This window comes from Felis catus, chromosome B2, assembly GCF_018350175.1.
Source record: "Felis catus isolate Fca126 chromosome B2, F.catus_Fca126_mat1.0, whole genome shotgun sequence".
NCBI classification, from domain to species: Eukaryota; Metazoa; Chordata; class Mammalia; order Carnivora; family Felidae; genus Felis; species Felis catus.
Genome location: NC_058372.1, coordinates 39,307,069 through 39,325,082, shown reverse-complemented (window position 1 = coordinate 39,325,082; position 18,014 = coordinate 39,307,069). Strand labels below are relative to the sequence as shown.

Genomic DNA, 18,014 nt, shown 5'->3' with positions numbered 1-18,014 from the left:
TTAAACTGAAGTACTGCCAAAGTGGGGCAACAGCACTGCATCCAATGGGGAAAGGCAGAGACTCTGAAAAGTCTGCTGTGTTTGTGCAAAACGAAGCAGTTCAAGATGGCTACAGCACAGACAGTGTGTTGGGAGTAGGGAAAAGTGAAGGGAAAGTGGTCCTCCCTATGCCAGGGATGGGGAAGCACTAGACATATGAATTATTTAAAAGGGGGACATATACTGTTTCAGGTGAAGCAAAGGCTCAAAGGTGGCAAATTCATACAGCAGCAAGGGAATAATCAGATTTTCTTGATGTGAAAATTTCATGTGACAGATAAGATAGGCAGATGGACAAAGGAGGGTACAATGAGGCATAAATTAGTTTCAAGTTCAATCCACATATAAGCCATTTTCGCAGAGGCGTGAAAAGTGGCAACAATGCTAACATTATTGTCTCCTATTCCATCAAAACTCTCCTGCCTTGCTCTAAGGCAGGATTGAAGGCAGGATTCCACCCTGGGCCCATTGCTCAGGGTGGATAAGAGACACCCAAGACAAGAACCAGGCAGCTGACTCTGCTGCCACAGCAAGAATGAGACTAAACATCTGATGTTTCACCATGCTTCCTTGGTCTGCAATGCCCTTTCTTGCTTTCTCCAACTGTTGAACTCCTTCCCTTCTCAAAAGTTGCCTGTATAGTCAAGATTTCTCCGAGACCTCTAGGGAAAACTAACTCTTTCTTCCCAGAGCACTTTGCTGCAGCTCCTATAGCATTTTATTCCTGCACTTACATTTCAGGTTACTAAAGTTGTTTACTTAGTGAAGGGGGTAGTGTCTTATTTTTCTCTACCTCCATCACAACTAGCACAGTGCCTGGCTCAAGAGTAGTGTTCAATGAATGCTTGTTGAATGAATGAGTTTATGAATGAGATAAACTCAGCTAATTAACAAGGCTGTGGGAACAAAGCAAGTAATACTTTTCTCACTTGGTCATTTCTTGTATCTTTCTACTGCACTTTAGAATCCCCCCTTGTTCTTCCTGGCAGTCCATATTCCTTCTTCCTTTTTAAAAAGAGATTCTTCACTGATGAAAAATACACTCTTTATTCAACATATATAGAGATGAATAAAGAGGTGCTGAAAAACTATAATGACGAGATTCTGAGACTCACTCCCTGAATCTCAAAAATACCCTGGAGAAATAGTCACAAGCCAGAAAACAGAAAAGCCTGATCAATCATAGGACTCAGAGAATCCTCTTTCTTCTGTAAATGAACTGAAAACTGAAGGTGTTTCCTCGGTTAGAAAGGGGAATTTAGAAGATGACCTGAGGTGAACGGGGTCATTGAAAAAGGAGACATGGAATGTGGTTCTGGGTCTGGGTGAGGCTGATGTGATGCAGAGAGGCATGAGCAATAGTATTCGCTACTGACGACATCACACAGGCAACCCTGAGGCTACATCTCTACACTTGAATTTCAGGAGAAGGCGGCAAGCTTTAGCATCTTGTTAGTGCAGCATTTCCCAAAATACGCTCCTCAGAACATTCATTCTTCTGGATGTTTATAGGTCTTTCTGGAGAAAAGTGGCCATCAGGCAAATTTGGGAAATGTTGATTAAACAAAATATAATAAATTTCTTTAAGTCTACCCAGAACCTTTGACGTTAATTTATATTGTGAACCTTTAAGAAGGAAATATACTTTGCGTACCTTCCCAAACATATTTGGCCATGAAAATCTTAATGATTTACTAAGGAACTAATGTTACTAAATTAGTAATTATCTTCAAGGAAAAAAACACTGACCTAGGAACGAGCTTTCAGGCTCTGGTATTGTCAAGCTATGTGGCTTACCAACATAACCTCTGGATCTTAGTTTCTGGATTCTTAGTTAAGAAGAGATCATCATCAGATGAAATGAACTCTCAGATTCTATCTAGCTCTTAAAATCTACTATATTCTAAAATCAGTAAGACTGAAAGCATAAACTAGGCCTAAGAAATGACTATCTCATTCAGGAGTAAGGGCCAAGGGCAGGACTCTTAAAGGCCACAAGCCAATGTAAAATTCAAGAGCACAAGGACCAGCACTAGAAGCAATGGTCCAGCACACCCATACTACAGAGATAAGTGGGAAGTGGGCCGTAGGAGTATCTGCAGATCCCATCAAGTTTAAAAGAAGTGCCAACACATATCCACCTTGGGCTAAGAGTTTGACTATCTGTGAAGCAACCTATGTATCTTTCTTATTTGTAAAATAAAAAGTTGGGTCAGATAATTTCTAAGTTACTGCTCAGTACTAATATTCTATAAGAATATTACAGATATTATAATGCCTCTATAATGGTATCACATTAGTAATATATACTATGCCTTTTGGAGAGTATTTGCCTTTTATAAGAGGCAGCTGTGAGGTAATGAAAATGACACAAGATTTGAGGACAGAAGGTCTGGGTTTCATTACATGCTCTGCTATATGCTAGAAACTCCTCTTCTGTGGCCTTAGTTTCCTCATGTGTAAAAGAGGGATAAAAAACATTCACACTGGTAGCATATACTAAAGTATCCTACAAATGTTGGAGCACTATACAATTTTTATGCATCTTTGACTTGATGTTAATATTAAAAATAACTTTTCAAATCTATGTATATACCTTCCTCAGAGCTTTCTATTGACAAAAAAAAAGTCATCTGAAAAATTCTAATCCACATTGTTATAGTGTGACTAGTGGAAAAATGGAATTTTCTTTACCTTCACTGGGACAAGGCTTTTGTAGAAGGTGGGAGGGGGGCAGATATGGAGATGGGAGATCAGCTCAGTGAGAATTCCAGAAAATTCAGTGGGACTAATAAGATTGAAAGCCAAGAAGGAGAGCATTAACCAGTAGTGGTCCCTTCCTATCTTGGTAATTGCCCCACAACTTCTCTTCCCACATCCTTCTTCCCTGTAGAGAGGCAGCCTTTGTTCTACATTCCCACCACATAGAGATATATTATTTGTATTACACTAATTTGCACATTTGCTTCTTCCTTTGCAGTGTTCTTGAACCTTGCTAGGTATATTCAGTTCCTCCCCCTTTTCCACCCACCCCATTAGATGGCAACTTATCTTCATTTTCCCTGAGTATCTAGTACATAATTCTGTACCTAATGATTTCTTAAGAGATCTTATTTTCTGACTTCCCTTAGCATGCTCCCTCCCTTTTAGGCAGATTCTGGACACTCTCAACTCCTGCTACTTGGTACTCCCTCCTACCCTGGCTGAAGAGCCCCCTGGGGCCCTGCGCCACCTTCCTCCTCACTTGGTCTCAGCAAGCTTCTCCCAGCAGAAGCTGAAGATGCTGAAGGAGCTCTCCAGGGCATGTGCGCACTCATCTGGCTTCTTATCCCCAGGAAGGCCAAAAACACAGAGGAACATGCAGCCCTGGGACAGACGACAAAGAAGGAAAAGAAAAGTTTACCTGGGGAAAGACTACGGCTTGCCACAACTGCACCAACTCCCCAGAATGAAGCCAGAGCCTTTCCCCACTGGTATCTTCTAGGAATGGTGAATTCTACAGGATTCATGAAATGGACACTCAGGGCCACATCATCATGGAGATTAAAAAAAGAAGAAATAAAATCTTGATTTAACTAACTATTCAAAGGACTGAAACTTAAAACACAAGAAAAATTGATGTCCAGAACTTTTCAAAAATTCCATTTCTACTGTATGCCTTGAGCTAAGTCTACCTGCCCATGTTTTATTCACCTATAATGTCCTACATTATGATACTGCTCTTTTCAAGCTCCTTGATTATCAGAAATATCTGATTACATTTACTTTACTAATAGAGGCAGAAAAATATTCTTTTGCTCTGACAAAGATTTTTCAACTAGAGTTGAATGAAAAAGGATATGGAAAGTAATTCTCAGGTACCCTGAAAATGAAATTAACTAGAACTTCCCATTCCTAAACTATTATTAGTTGAACTTTCAATGTCATATAGCTTGTCACGAAAGAAAAAGCAGGGAATCTGACTTACATGTGTGTTATGCGAGATACAAGACTATTATTCCTCCCTCACTTCTAATGCTGATGGGTCAAGTTTCCTTGTACTTACTTTCTCAAACATAAAGATCCGGCTCAGCTGGCCACCCCCTTTCTCTATGACTGTGGAGATGTACAGGGCAGCCTCCTGGATAAGATGACACAAATGCAACACCCATGCTGACTTGTGGAACTCTAGGCTGACCAAAACCATAGTCACGGTACGGAATTCGGATACATACTCCGTAGGCTGCCCTTCATCAATCTGCAAAGACAAAGTGAGTTATCGGGCCTGTATCTTCAACTCTCAGTACCATGTTTAGGCATTTAAATCCTATATTCCACGGTGAGTATGAGAAAAAAAACTTACAGACAAAAAACTTAAAATTCAGGTTTGAGAGGTATAGAAGATGGTACCAACCAGTGCACTTGGAATTAAAACTGACTTTAAACCTAATTTACTGATGATATCTGCCAGGATTTTATGTTTTCTTTACATGAGTTAGTTTGATATGTCCATTCTATTAGTCATTGTATCACTTAACTACGGGATTCACATAAATTCTATATACACAGTCAATCAATGCATATTTACCAAGCATATACTCTCTACCCTGTTAATAATGTACTAGCTTCTAGAGGGACAAACTGAAAAACAAATATGGCTTCCACTTTCCAGAACTGAGAAATCTGAAGTGGTAGGACATGTTTTCATAGTAACTGGTACAGACAGGGAAATCTGCTGGCGTTACCATGGAGAGCAGGAGATGAACTGGATCAACATGAGAAGGTCATCACATATAAATATACACTTGTTGACATAAACACACACACAGTCTACACGATGACTCAAGAACTAGAAAATAACCTTTTTCAAAAGGTTTTTCATTACGTGCTTCCGCAGGGTTTGTTCAAGTGCAGAGTCTGGATCCAAATCCAGGGCAGTCCTTAAAGTATCTGAGAAAAGGAAAACAAAATGTCTCCAACCACACGGAAAATTTAACTTTAAACATTCTGGGCTTGGGTAAAAAGGACCAAGTAACTTACCAGCACTTGTCTGGTAATGTGGCAGGTAATCGAGGCACTTGTCAAAATGCTCAGCAAAATCAAATGGGTCAATGATCCGCATATCTCTTAACTACAGAAAGGAAACTGCTCAATTGTGTGCCCAACCACCAAATGGATCACCGATGCCATTTCCCTTTTTTATCATTTATCTTTCCAACCTTATTGTTCTGCTCTATCTTCCTGGGAGCATATCCCCCACCTCCCTCCAAAACAGAGTTCCAATGGTCATTGGTTTGGTCAAGCCATATTTGACCACCACCAGAGCACTGCCCTGTGCAGTAGAAGGGCCTTTTCAGGATGTGCAATGGATGGGAACAGCCTCCTACCTTCACAGCTTCATCCTCCCTCATGATTTCCACTTCAAACATGTACTGCTCACAGAGCTTCCAGCAGTTCCAGGACAAGACAATTTCATTTGCCTGAGCCAAACGCTGAGCTAACTGGACATCATCTACATCCTGCCCAACCACCAAGAGGTACTGTCGTTGCTCATCTCCAACAATAACCTGGGAGATCTGACCTGCAGACAGACCTATCCAGAAAAAAAGAGACAAGTGGTAAACAGCCAAACTTAATTGGAAAACCATGAAAAGGATGGGTCTGGAATCCTCACATTGCTCTATGCATCAAGCCAATCTTGTTATTGCAGAAATATTGGGTGAGCTTACCTTCAAAAATATTACCTTGCCCCAGATTTCCTTCTGTCTTAAGCACACCTAGAGATATTCAAACAAACCCGGGTTGGATGCGGGAAGAAGCAAGAGATCCTAGGTCTCTAAGAGTCTTCTCTTTAAATTGCTTTTGTAATAATCAGTTAGGTCCTGATGGCAGAGACCATATGGTTATGCTCAGAAACTGCTGCCATGGTGACCATACCATCCTTCCTCAATGTGTAATCAGGACTAAGTGAGAAGACAATCAGTATTTTACCAGACTTGGGCTTTGCCATACACTTTTATTCTACCTTCTGTTTTTCTTACCCTAAGGCATTTCTTACTGTTAATATAGCTGAAAAACTGGTTTGCTTGCCAGGGAAAAAAAGGACTATATCCAAGTTAAGTCGCTCTTAGCTAAGTTATCCAATCTTTTTACTTTCCTTCTTTTCAAAATTTTATTTAAATTCTATAGTTAACATACAGTGAAATATTACCCAGTCTAGGCTAAAATCAAAGGGAAAATAGTTTTAAAATAATAGCAGAGACATATACTTTTGGCCAACATGGCTTAACAGGTCATGAATTTAGCATAATGTCTGGAACAACTAAGAAACTAGAAAAAACACACAAAGCAACACTTTTCAAGATACTGGACATCAGGTAATGAAGGACAATGATGCCTGAGAGATGGGGAATAAACAAGGTGAGCTTGTTTACCTTACTGCAGCTTACTGCATGGAAGAGTTTCCAGGACATCTCAGGGTGGGGAAACCCAGGTATAACCCAGAAGCCTCAAGTTAGGGAAACAGAGCTAAGAGTCTGAGGGCCAAAGTGGCTAGAGTTCACAGGGCATTGTGAGTACTGGAGAGAAGTGTACAGAGAGAGAATTCCAGAGATCTTTACCAGGTCCCCCACAAGTCTTGAGCTGAGTACTAATGAGTGCATCAATGTGAGGAAACTACTTGAAACCAGGGAAAGAACCACCTGAAAAGATTAGAAGGAACAATCCCCAGTATTGCACAGGGCTGGCCTAGTCTCACTGGCCATATTGTCAAACTTAGTAATTCACAGGAGATTAGGTGTAGTACTCAGAGGGGTTTGCCTCAGCAATGGGGCAAAACCAGCCCTAGACTAAACACTGCTCTGGTCCCATTCAACAAAGTTTAAAAACAAAAGAAAAAAAAAATCAAGCTAACCACATTCCAGAATAATGCTCAAGAATATTTATAGAAGTATAAAAAAAAAAAACCCCAGCACCCAACAAGGTTAAATTCACAATGTCTGGCACCCACCCAAAATAACCAGGCATACAAAGAAAAGGAAAATATGATCCACAATGAGAAAAATCAATCAATCAAGCCCAACCCAGAATAACACAGATGAAAGAATTAGTAAATAAGAAAAGCTAAAGTTATAACTATATTCCATATATTCAAGAATCTAGAAAAAAGACTAAACAAGTCTACTAGAGACGCTGCAAAAAAAAAAAAAAAAGTCTATACACTTGAAAATACAGCAATAGAAACTATCCAAAATGAAACACAGGGAGAAAAACGAGAGAAACAGTGAATACAAAATCAGTGAGTTGTAGGACAATTTCAAGCAATCTAATATGTGTGTAACTGGACAGAGGAGGAAGAAGAGAGAACAAATTATTTGGAGAAATAATTGTAGAATATTTTCTAAATTTGATAAAAACCAAAACTGTATACATCCAAAAATCTCAATGAACCACAAGCACAAGAAAAAGGAAGAAAACTATACCAAGGGACATCATAACCATATTACTTAAAACCAACTGTAGGGGCGCCTGGGTGGCGCAGTCGGTTGAGCGTCCGACTTCAGCCAGGTCACGATCTCACGGTCCGTGAGTTCGAGCCCCGCGTCAGGCTCTGGGCTGATGGCTCAGAGCCTGGAGCCTGTTTCCGATTCTGTGTCTCCCTCTCTCTCTGCCCCTCCCCCGTTCATGCTCTGTCACTCTCTGTCCCAAAAATAAATAAAAAAACGTTGAAAAAAATTAAAAAAAAAAAAAAAAAACCAACTGTAAAGAAAAAAAATCATAAGAGAAACCAGAGGGGAGAAAAAGACATTATGTACAAAGAAACAAAGATAAAGATGAAAGCATATTTCTTATTGGAAATGCTGCAAGCTAGAAGACAGTAGAACAGCAATTTTAACATAATAGAAAAAAATACCCAGCAACCTAGAATTCCATACCCACTTTCAAAAACTGAGGTGAAATAAAGATTTTTTTTTTTTTTAGACATACAAGAGCTGACCCATCTCTTGCAAACCCATACTATGAGAAATGTTAAAAGTGTTCTTCAAACAGACAATAAGTGTTAACAAAGACATGGACAAATTGTGACTCTCATGCATTCCTGGTGAGAAAGTAAAATGGTGCAATCACTTTGGAAAAAAGATTAGCAATTTCTTAAAAAGTTAGACCTATATCTACCATATGACCTAGCCCTTTCACTTCTACATAGTATATTTACCCAAGAGAAATAAATGCATATGTCTACTCAAAGACTTGTACACAAATGTTCATAGTAGCTTTATTTCTAATAGCCAAAAACTGACAACCCAATTGTCCATCAAAAAGTGAATGGATAAACAATAGAATTCAATAGAATACTACACAGCAATAAAAAGGAATGGACTACTGATACATTCTCCAAGTCTTTAAAAATGTAAAATAATCTCTAATGACAAAAAAAGGAGATCAGAGACTTCTTGCGGATAGGGAGGGGAGTGTAGGAGGAAGGGTTATGAAAGGGCATGAGGAGAAGCATCTGGTGGCTCAGTCGGCTGAGCATCCAACTCTTGATTTTGGTTTAGGTCATGAGCCCAGGGTGGTGGGATTCAGACTCGCATTGGGCTCTGTACTGAGCATGGAGCCCGCTTAAGATTCTCTCTCTCTCTCTCTCTCTCTCTCTCTCTCTCTCTCTCTCTCTCTCCCCCCTGTCCCTTTTCCCCACTTGCACTCACTCTCTCTCTTAAAGTCCATCAACTGATGAATGGATAAAGAAATCATGGTTTATATACACAATGGAGTACTATGTGGCAATGAGAAAGAATGATATATGGCCCTTTGTAGCAACGTGGATGGAACTGGATAGTGTGATGCTAAGTGAAATAAGCCATACAGACAAAGACAGATACCATATGTTTTCACTCTTATGTGGATCCTGAGAAACTTAACAGAGACCCATGAGGGAGGGGAAGGAAAAAAAAAAAGTGAGGTTAGAGTGGGAGAGAGCCAAAGCATAAGAGACTCTTAAACACTGAGAACAAACTGAGGGTTGATGGGGGGGGGGGGGGGTGGGAGGGAGGGAAGGGTAGGTGATGGGCATTGAAGAGGGCATCTTTTGGGATGAGCACTGGGTGTTGTATGGAAACCAATTTGACAATAAATTTCATATATTAAAAAAAAAAGGGGGCACAAAGAAATTTTAGTGAGTGATGGATACGTACATTATCTTGATTGCAGTGCTGGCTTCAAAAGTGTACAAATGTTATTTACGTACAGTTTCAATTATGAGTTATCCATCAACAAAACAAAAAAACAAAAAAATGCTACAACAGGAAAGATGCCATATAATTCAGAATAGAATTCTTCAGACTCCTCCTCAAATTGTAAATGAATAGGTCAAGGCAACTTTTGCCCTTCATTCAGAAACCCCTTAATGTTTCTGGACTTCTGTGAAGGAGCATTGTGTATAGAGCTCCCCCTCCAGTCCTGGCTCTGTCATTGATGAAATTTTTGTCTCTGTGTGCAACTTTTTAATCTTTATCGTATTATATTTTTGATTATGTAATACAATAACATAGTTCAAAAATCAGACCATGGAAACAATATACCTTAAAAATTCTTGATTCTGACTTCTGGGGAAGATGGTGGAGTAGGAGGACCCTAAACTCAACTTATCCCAAACATACAACTAGATAATACTTGCATCAGGGCAAACAACCCAGGAAAGGACCCAAAGAGTAGCCAAAACAAACCCCACAACTAAATGTAGAGAAGATGCCACATTGAAAAGGGTAGTAAGGGTGGAGACCTGATGGGAACCTAAACCCATGGGTGTGACCATTGGAGGGAGGGAGCTGTGGGCAAGAAGAGGGGCAAGAAGCACACTGGGGAGGAGCCTACAGGGGGAAGAAAAATCCCTATAGCATTCGGCTTTGAAAATCAGAGGGGCTGAATTTCATGAGTGCTTGTAACCAGTGGGACTTTAAAAATAAGTGGGCGTGGCTCTGAGAGAGCTCAGCTAGTGATAGGAAACTGAGCCCCTGCCCTGAAAGAGACAGCACAGCAAATAACATGTGGAGATACAGCTTGGAAGCAGCAGTTTGAAAGGCACCTGGGGCTTATGGGAGGGAGAGTTAGTTATTAATCTCAGAGTTTGCTGAGGGACTTCTCCAGAAACAAAGGAGCTGGCAGGAGCCATTTCCCTTCTGAACCCTTCATCATAAATACACAGCCAGCTGTGAGAACCAGTGCAGTGACAGCACTTACTACCTAACATGCTTATACTGCACCCCACCCCCTCTAGCCAGACAGACCTGCCTCAGTCCTGGTGCTGTGGATCCCCTTGCCCAGAAAACCCAGGCAATCCTCGCCAACAATGCATCTCCTGACCTCCCATGGAGGATGCACACACCCTGTTAAAACTGCATACCCTGCCTTTGTGTGCTGTCCAGAGTACCCAGACCAGCTGGCCTCCGCAGCAGCTGTGTGCGCCCTGTAGAGGAGAACCAGTGCCACCTAGTTAAAAGTGCACATCCTGCCCGCTACTTTCAAGAGCAAGAGATGTAGCTGACTTTCCTAACACACAGAAACAGACACAGATAGGCAAAATGAGGGGACAGAGGAATATGTCACAAATGAAAGAACAGGACAAAATCACAGCAAGAGACCTATGTGAAATGGATGTAAGTAACATGGCTGACAGAGAATTTAAAGTAATGGTCATAAAGATACTCACTGGACTCAAGAACAGAGTGGAGAACATCAGTGAGACCCTAAGGAAGAAGTAACAAACAAAAAAGAACCAATCAGAGATGAAAAACACAATAGATGAAATTAAAAATAAACTTGATAGAATAGCAGGCTGGAAGAAGCAGGGGAGCAAATCAGAGAACTAGAAGACAGAGGAATAGAAAGTAATCAAGCTGAAAAAATGAGAGAAAAAAGAATTATGCAAACTGAGAATAGACATAAGGGAACTCAGTGATGCCATCAGGTGTAATAACATCAAGTGTAATAGGGATTCCAGGAAAAGAGACAGAAAAAGGAGCAGAAAATTTATTTGAAGAAACAGTAGCTGAAAACTTCCCTAATCTGGGTAAGGAAACAGATACCTAGATCCAGGAGGTACAGACCCCCAACAAAATCAGCCAAAGTTATTTAGACAGTTAGATAGGAATCACAATGCCAGGAGGCACAGAGATCCCCCAACAAAATCAGCCAAAGTTATTTAGACAGTTAGATAGGAATCACAATGCCAGGAGGCACAGAGATCCCCCAACAAAATCAACCAAAGTTAGACAGTAATCAAAATGCCAAAAAGTAATGATAAAGAAAAAAAATTAAGCAGCAAGAGGAAAGAAGACACTTACATACAAGGGAAATTTCCCCCATAAGACTATCAGTGGTTTTTTTCAGCAGAAACTTTGCAAGTCAAAAGGGAATGGCATGATATATTCAAAGTGCTGAAAGGGAAAAATCTAAAGCTAAGAATACTCTATCCAGCAAGGGTAGCATTGAGAATAGGAGAGATAAACCGTTTATCAGACAAACAAGAACTAAAGGAGTTCTGACCACTAAATCAGCCCTATAAGAAATATTAAAGGGGACTCTTTGAGTGGAAAGACCGTAAGTGAGAGTATGAAAAAGAGGAAACATAAAAGTGGTAAACATAAGTCTTTTTTTTTTAACGTTTATTTATTTTTGAGACAGAGAGAGACAGAGCATGAACAGGGGAGGGGCAGAGAGAGAGGGAGACACAGAATCTGAAACAGGCTCCAGGCTCTGAGCTGTCAGCACAGAGCCTGACGTGGGGCTCGAACTCACGGACCGCGAGATCATGACCTGAGCCGAAGTCGGCCGCTTAACCGACTGAGCCACCCAGGCGCCCCAAACATAAGTATTTCTGTAAAAACAAAACAAAACATTCACAAAACAAAAGGATGTAAAATATGATACCATATACCTAAAACATGGAGGGGAGAGGAGTAAAGAATAGGTTCGAACTTAAGTGACCATCAACTTAATATAGACTGCTGTATGAAGAGGTTATATACAAACCTGATGGTAGCCATAAATCAAAAACCACAAGTAGATATGCAAAGAATAAAGAGACAAGAATCCAAGTATATCACTAAAGAAAACCAGCAAAGTATGAAAGAGAGACAGACAGGAAAGGACCAGAGAAAAACTACAAAAATGACAAGTAACAAAATGGCAATAACTACATATCTAACAATAATTACTTTAAATGTAATCATTTACAATCAGAAGACATAGGATGACAGAGTGGATAAAAAAACAAGACACTCATTTCAGACCAAAAGATACCTGCAGATTGAAAGTGAGGGGATGGAGAAATATATATCATGTAAATGCATGACAAAAGAAAGCTGGAGTAGCAATACTTGTATCACACAAAATAGACATAAAACAAAGACTGTAACATGAGACAAAGAAGGACACTATATAATAATAAAGGGACAATCCAATCAGAAGATACAACAATTGTAAATATTTATGCACATAACATGAAAGCACCCAAATACATAAAATAATTAGTAACAAAAAGAAAAGAACTAATCAATAATAATACAATAGTAGGAGACTTTAACACTGCACTTATATCAATGGACAGATCATTTAAACAGATCATCAACAAGGAAACAATGGCTTTGAATGACACACTAGACTAAATAGACTTAACAGATATATTCAAAACATTCCATCCTAAAACAGCAAAATACACATTCTTTTCAAGTGCACATGAACATTCTCCAGAATGGATCACATATTAGGCCACAAAACAGGCCTCAACAACTTCAAGAACACTGAAGTCATACCAAGCACCTTTTCTGACCACAATGCTGTGAAACTACAAGTCAACCACAAGAAAAAAATCTGTAAAGACCACAAATACACGTAGGTTAAATCACATGCTACTGAGCACTGAATGGGTCAACCAAAAAATCAAAGAAGAAATCAAAAAGTACATGGAAACAAATGAAAATGAAAACACAACAGTCCCAAACCTTTGGGATGCAGTAAAAGCAGTTCTAAGAGGAAAGTTTATGGCAATACAGGCCTGGCTCAAGAAGCAAGGAAAATCTCAAATAAACAACATAACTTTACATGTTAAGGAGCTAGAACAACAAACAAAAACCAAAACCAGCAGAAGGAAGGAAATAATGAAGATTAGAGACGAAATAAATGATATACAAACTAAAAAACAATAGATCAACGAAACTAGATGGTTCTTTGAAAAGATCAACAAAATTAATAAATCTCTAGCCAAACTCATAAAAAAAAGAGCACTCAAATAAACTCACAAATGAAAGAGGAAAAATAACTAACACTACAGAATTACAATTATAAGAGAACATTATGAAAACTATATGCAAAAAATTTGGAAAACCTAGAAGAAATGAATAAATTCCTAGAAATATATAACCTACCAAAATTGAAGCAGGAAGGAATAAAAAATTTGAACAGACCCATAACCAGCAAAGAAATTGAATCAATAAGCAAAAAACTCCCAACAAACAAAAGTCCAGGGCCAGATGTCTTCACAGAGGAATTCTACCAAACATTTAAAGAAGAGTTAATACCTATTCTTCTTAAACTATTCCAAAAAATAGGACATGGAAAACTTCCAAATTCATTCTATGAGGCCAGTATCACTGTGATACCAAAACCAGATAAAGACAGCACACAAAAAAGAGAACTACAGGCCAATGTCTCTGATGAACATAGATGCAAAAATCCTCAACAAAATACAGTACCGGCAAACCAAAGTCAACAATACATCTGAAAAATCACTCACCACAATCAAGTGGGATTTATTCTCAGGATGCAAGTGTGGTTTAATATTTGAAAATCGATCAATGTGATACATTACATTGGTAAGAGAAAGGATAAAAGCCATATGATCATTTCAACAGATGAAGAAAAAGCATTTGACAAAGTACAACATCCATTCATAACAAAAGCCCTCAACAATGTAGGTTTAAAGGGAACATACCTTAACATAATAAAGGCCATATAAAAAAACCTCACAGCTAACACCATCCTTCATGGGGAAAAGCTGAGAGCTTTTCCCCTAAGGTCAGGAACAAGTCAAAGATGTCCACTCTCACCACTTTTATTCAACATAGGACTGGAAGTCCTATCAGACAACAAAAGGAATAAAAGGCATCCAAATTAGTATGGAAGAAGTAAAATTCTCACTATTTGCAATGACATAATACTATAAACACTCCACCAAAAAACTATGAGAACTGATAAATGAATTCAGTAAAATTGCAGGACACAAAATCGACGTGCAGAAATCTGTTGCATTTCTATACACTAATAATGAAGCAGTTGAAGGAGAAATTAAGAAAACAATCCCATTTACAACTGTACCAAAAGTAGTAAGATACCTAGGAATAAACCTAACCAAAAAGGTGAAAGACCTATACTCTGAAAACTATAAAACACTGATGAAAGAAATTGAAGGTTACACAAAGAAATGGAAAGACCTTCCATGCTCATGGAATGGAAGAACAAACATTGTTAAAATGTTTACACTACCCAAAGCAATCTACAGATTTAATGCAATCCCTATCAAAATACCAACATCATTTTTCACAGAGCTAGAACAAACAATTCTAAAATTTGTACAGAACCACAAAAGACCCCAAATAACCAAAGCAATTTTGAAAAAGCAAAGCAAAGCTAGAGGTATCATGATTCCAGGTTTCAAGTTATATCACAAAGCTGTAGTAATTAACAGTACGGTACTGACACACAAACAGACAGATCAATGGAATAGAACAGAAAACCCAGAAATAAACCCACACTTACACAGTCAATTAATCTCTGACAAAGCATGGAAAAATATCCAGTGGGAAAGACAGTCTCTTCAACAATGGTGCTGGAAAACTGGTCAGTTACATAAAAGAATGAAATTGGACCACTTTCTTACACCATACACAAAAATAAACTAAAAATGGATTAAAGACCTAAATGTGAGACCTGAAACCATAAAAATCCTAGAAGAAAGCACAGCCAGTAATGTCTCAGACATTGGCCATAGTAACATTTTTCTAGATATTCTCTTGAGGCAAGGAAAACAAAAGCAAAAATAAACTATTGGGACTACATCAAAATAAAAATCTGCACAGTGAAGGAAACAATCCACAAAACTAAAGGCAATCTACTAAATGGAAGAAGATATTTGCAAATGACATATTTGCTAAAAGGGTTAGTACCTAAAATATATAAATAACTTACACAACTCAACAAGAAAAAGACCCAAATAATCCAACTAAAAAATGTGCAAAAGACATGAACAGACATTTCTCCAAAGCGGACATATACAGATGGCCAACAGACACATGAAAAGATGCTCAATACCACTCACCATCAGGGAAATACCAATCAAAATTACAATAAGATATCACTTCGTCCCTGTCAGAACAGCTGAAATTAAAAACACAAGAAACAAGTGTTGGAAAGGACAGGGATAAAAAGGAACCAACTCTCTTGCACTGTTGGTGGGAATGAATGCAAACTGATGCAGCCACTGTGGAAAACAGTACAGAGGTTCCTCAAAAAGTTAAAAATAAAACTACCCTACTATCCAGTAATCACACTACTGGGTATGTATCCAAATAATACAAAAACACTAATTCAAAGGGATACTTGCATGCCTACGTTTATAGCAGCATTATCTACAATAGCCAGATTATGGAAGCAGCCCAAGTATCCATCAATAGATGAATGGATAAAGAAGATATGGTGTATATATACACAATGGAATATTATGCAGCCATTAAAAGAATGAAATCTTGCCATTTGCGATGACATGGATAGAGCTAAGAGTATAATGCTAAGCAAAGTAAGTCAGAGAAAGACAAATATCATATAATTTCACTCCTATGTGGAATTTAAAACAAAACAAATAGGCAAAAGAAAAAAGAGAGAGAGACAAACCAAGGAACAGACTATAGAGAACAATCTTATGGTTATCAGAGGGAGGTTGGGGTAGGGGGATGGGTTAAATAGGTGATGAGGATTAAGGAGTGCACTTGTGATGAGCACTGGGTGATGCATGGAATTACTGAATCACTATATTGTACACCTGAAACAAATATAACACTGTATGTTAATTATACTGGAATTAAAATTAAATTCTTGATTTCATCTATGTGCCTATCTACACTATTTTCCTCCAATAGTTAACTTTTATTCATTTCTTATATATCTTGCCAGTGTTTCCTTATACAAATATGAACAAACAAGAAAAATTCCTACTTTTCGCCTTTATAAAAAAGGTAGCATACCAAACACAATGCTTTGCATCTTGCTTTTTCTCAACTATATTTTTAAGATACTGTTATATCAGAATATCTTTTTTTAAGGTTTCAGAAAAGCTGAGTAGACAAATTGTTGTTTATTTAACCAGTCTCCTGCAGATCATTTTCAATCTTTTCTTACAAAACATATTGCAATGAATAATATCGTACATATAACATTTCATACATACTCAGGTATATCTATAGGATAAATATTCAGAAGTGGGACTGCTGGGTTGAAGAATAATGCATTTGTAATCTTGACAGAGATTACTGAATTATTCTTTAGAAGTTGTGCTGCTGTTGACTCTCACCAGCAATGTATGAAATGTTTATTCTTATTGCCTTATCAACACTGTGATCAGCATCTGAGTTTTTGTGTATCTATAGGTGAGAAATAGTCTCAATGTACTTTCAATTGGCATTTTTATTAAAATTGAACATCTTTTCACATTTTAAAAAATGTATTTGTCTATGTACTATCAATTCATGTCCTTTGCTATTTTCCCCTTAAAATGTTAGTCTTCTGTTGATTTCGAGGTATTCTATTTCTCATATTCACCCTTTGTGTACATGATACAAGGTGCAAATATTTTTTTGCCAGGTTGTCATTTATAATTAGAATTTTTTATAGTTTTTGTTTGTTTTAATGAGCACTCTTTTAGTAGCTACTACCTATCTTTAGCTGCAGGTCCTGGCCTTCTTTGGTATGGTAGATCCCAAATTTCTCCTGTATCTCCAGACTGCATTTTGCCACCAGGGTAATGATGTCACTCAGTTGATTCTGTTTCACCGTCCAGAGTGCTAGGAGCACATTCCCTACAGAAACAGAAGACAGGCTAACAGGGATTGAATGTTTGGGTTCACCTGATCCGGGCAGAGCCCCCAGTTATGCAGAAGGTATCATACAAGGTGTTAGGCGAGGTTTCTGGACCTGTACATTATGCTTGGTTAAAATACTGCCTTAGAACCTCAAAACGACTCATCATACAAAACCATGACAAGGCAGAAGCTGAAATGTTCCTAATGTTTAAGAATACTTTTCTCAAATATTAGAAATATTAGAGGGAAGAATCTTCCCTCCACCAGTATACTAATAGAAAGGGAAGGGTACCAGCTAAGAGGTTCATAAAATATAGGTTCATGTTCAAATCTAATTTCAAGGGTGGTTTAATTAAGTTTAGCTTAAAAAAAGAGGCCAACTCTTTGGCATATAGCTGTTAATGTTAATGATCCTAAGAGTTCTCCAGATAGATTTTGACTCCTCCCTATCTTACATATAGCCTCTGCTCTTGAAGACAAAGTTTCTCATTAATTTTCTCATGAATGCTTTATAGGCACTTATTTTTCTGTCGCTCAATCTAAGCAAATTGTTAGGCACATATGAACTTAATTCAGACAAGGCTTTTCCACTAGATTGAGAAAACTTTTGAGGTACAGAGTGTGTCTTTTTCATCTTTGTTTCCCCAGGGCCTAGTACATATTAAATAATCAAACAATGCTGATTAATAAACAAATATGCCAAATTCCACCTAAATGCAGTCTTCCTCACTTACAGTCCTTTAACTATTCAGAAAAACTGAAAAATACCTGTGATATTTAGGATATCTCCTCCAAAACACAGCACATCTGAAATCAAGGAGAGAGAGGGAAATGCATCAAAATCAGATATACTAGGGGCACCTAGTC

At 38.3% G+C, this 18,014-nt stretch overlaps 1 protein-coding gene across 24 annotated transcripts in view; it reads right to left on the bottom strand.

Annotated features, from left to right (window-relative positions):
- The window catches only part of LOC101090105 (adenylate cyclase type 10-like), a 51,227-nt gene that overhangs the window by 28,423 nt on the left and 4,790 nt on the right, over positions 1-18,014 (bottom strand). For 20 of the 24 annotated variants that reach the window (XM_045057507.1, XM_045057500.1, XM_045057508.1 and 17 more), the window contains exons 3-10: positions 17,916-17,954; positions 17,001-17,144; positions 5,748-5,795; positions 5,406-5,611; positions 5,059-5,149; positions 4,880-4,968; positions 4,085-4,276; positions 3,284-3,405 (exon numbers count right to left, since the gene is read on the bottom strand). In XM_045057507.1, the coding sequence (XP_044913442.1) occupies positions 3,284-3,405; positions 4,085-4,276; positions 4,880-4,968; positions 5,059-5,149; positions 5,406-5,611; positions 5,748-5,795; positions 17,001-17,144; positions 17,916-17,954 (931 nt within the window). Of the gene's footprint in view, positions 1-3,283; positions 3,406-4,084; positions 4,277-4,763; positions 4,969-5,058; positions 5,150-5,405; positions 5,612-5,747; positions 5,796-17,000; positions 17,145-17,915; positions 17,955-18,014 lie in introns of those variants that run through there. The other 4 variants (XM_045057502.1, XM_045057509.1, XM_045057512.1 and 1 more) reach the window with 4 other exon arrangements.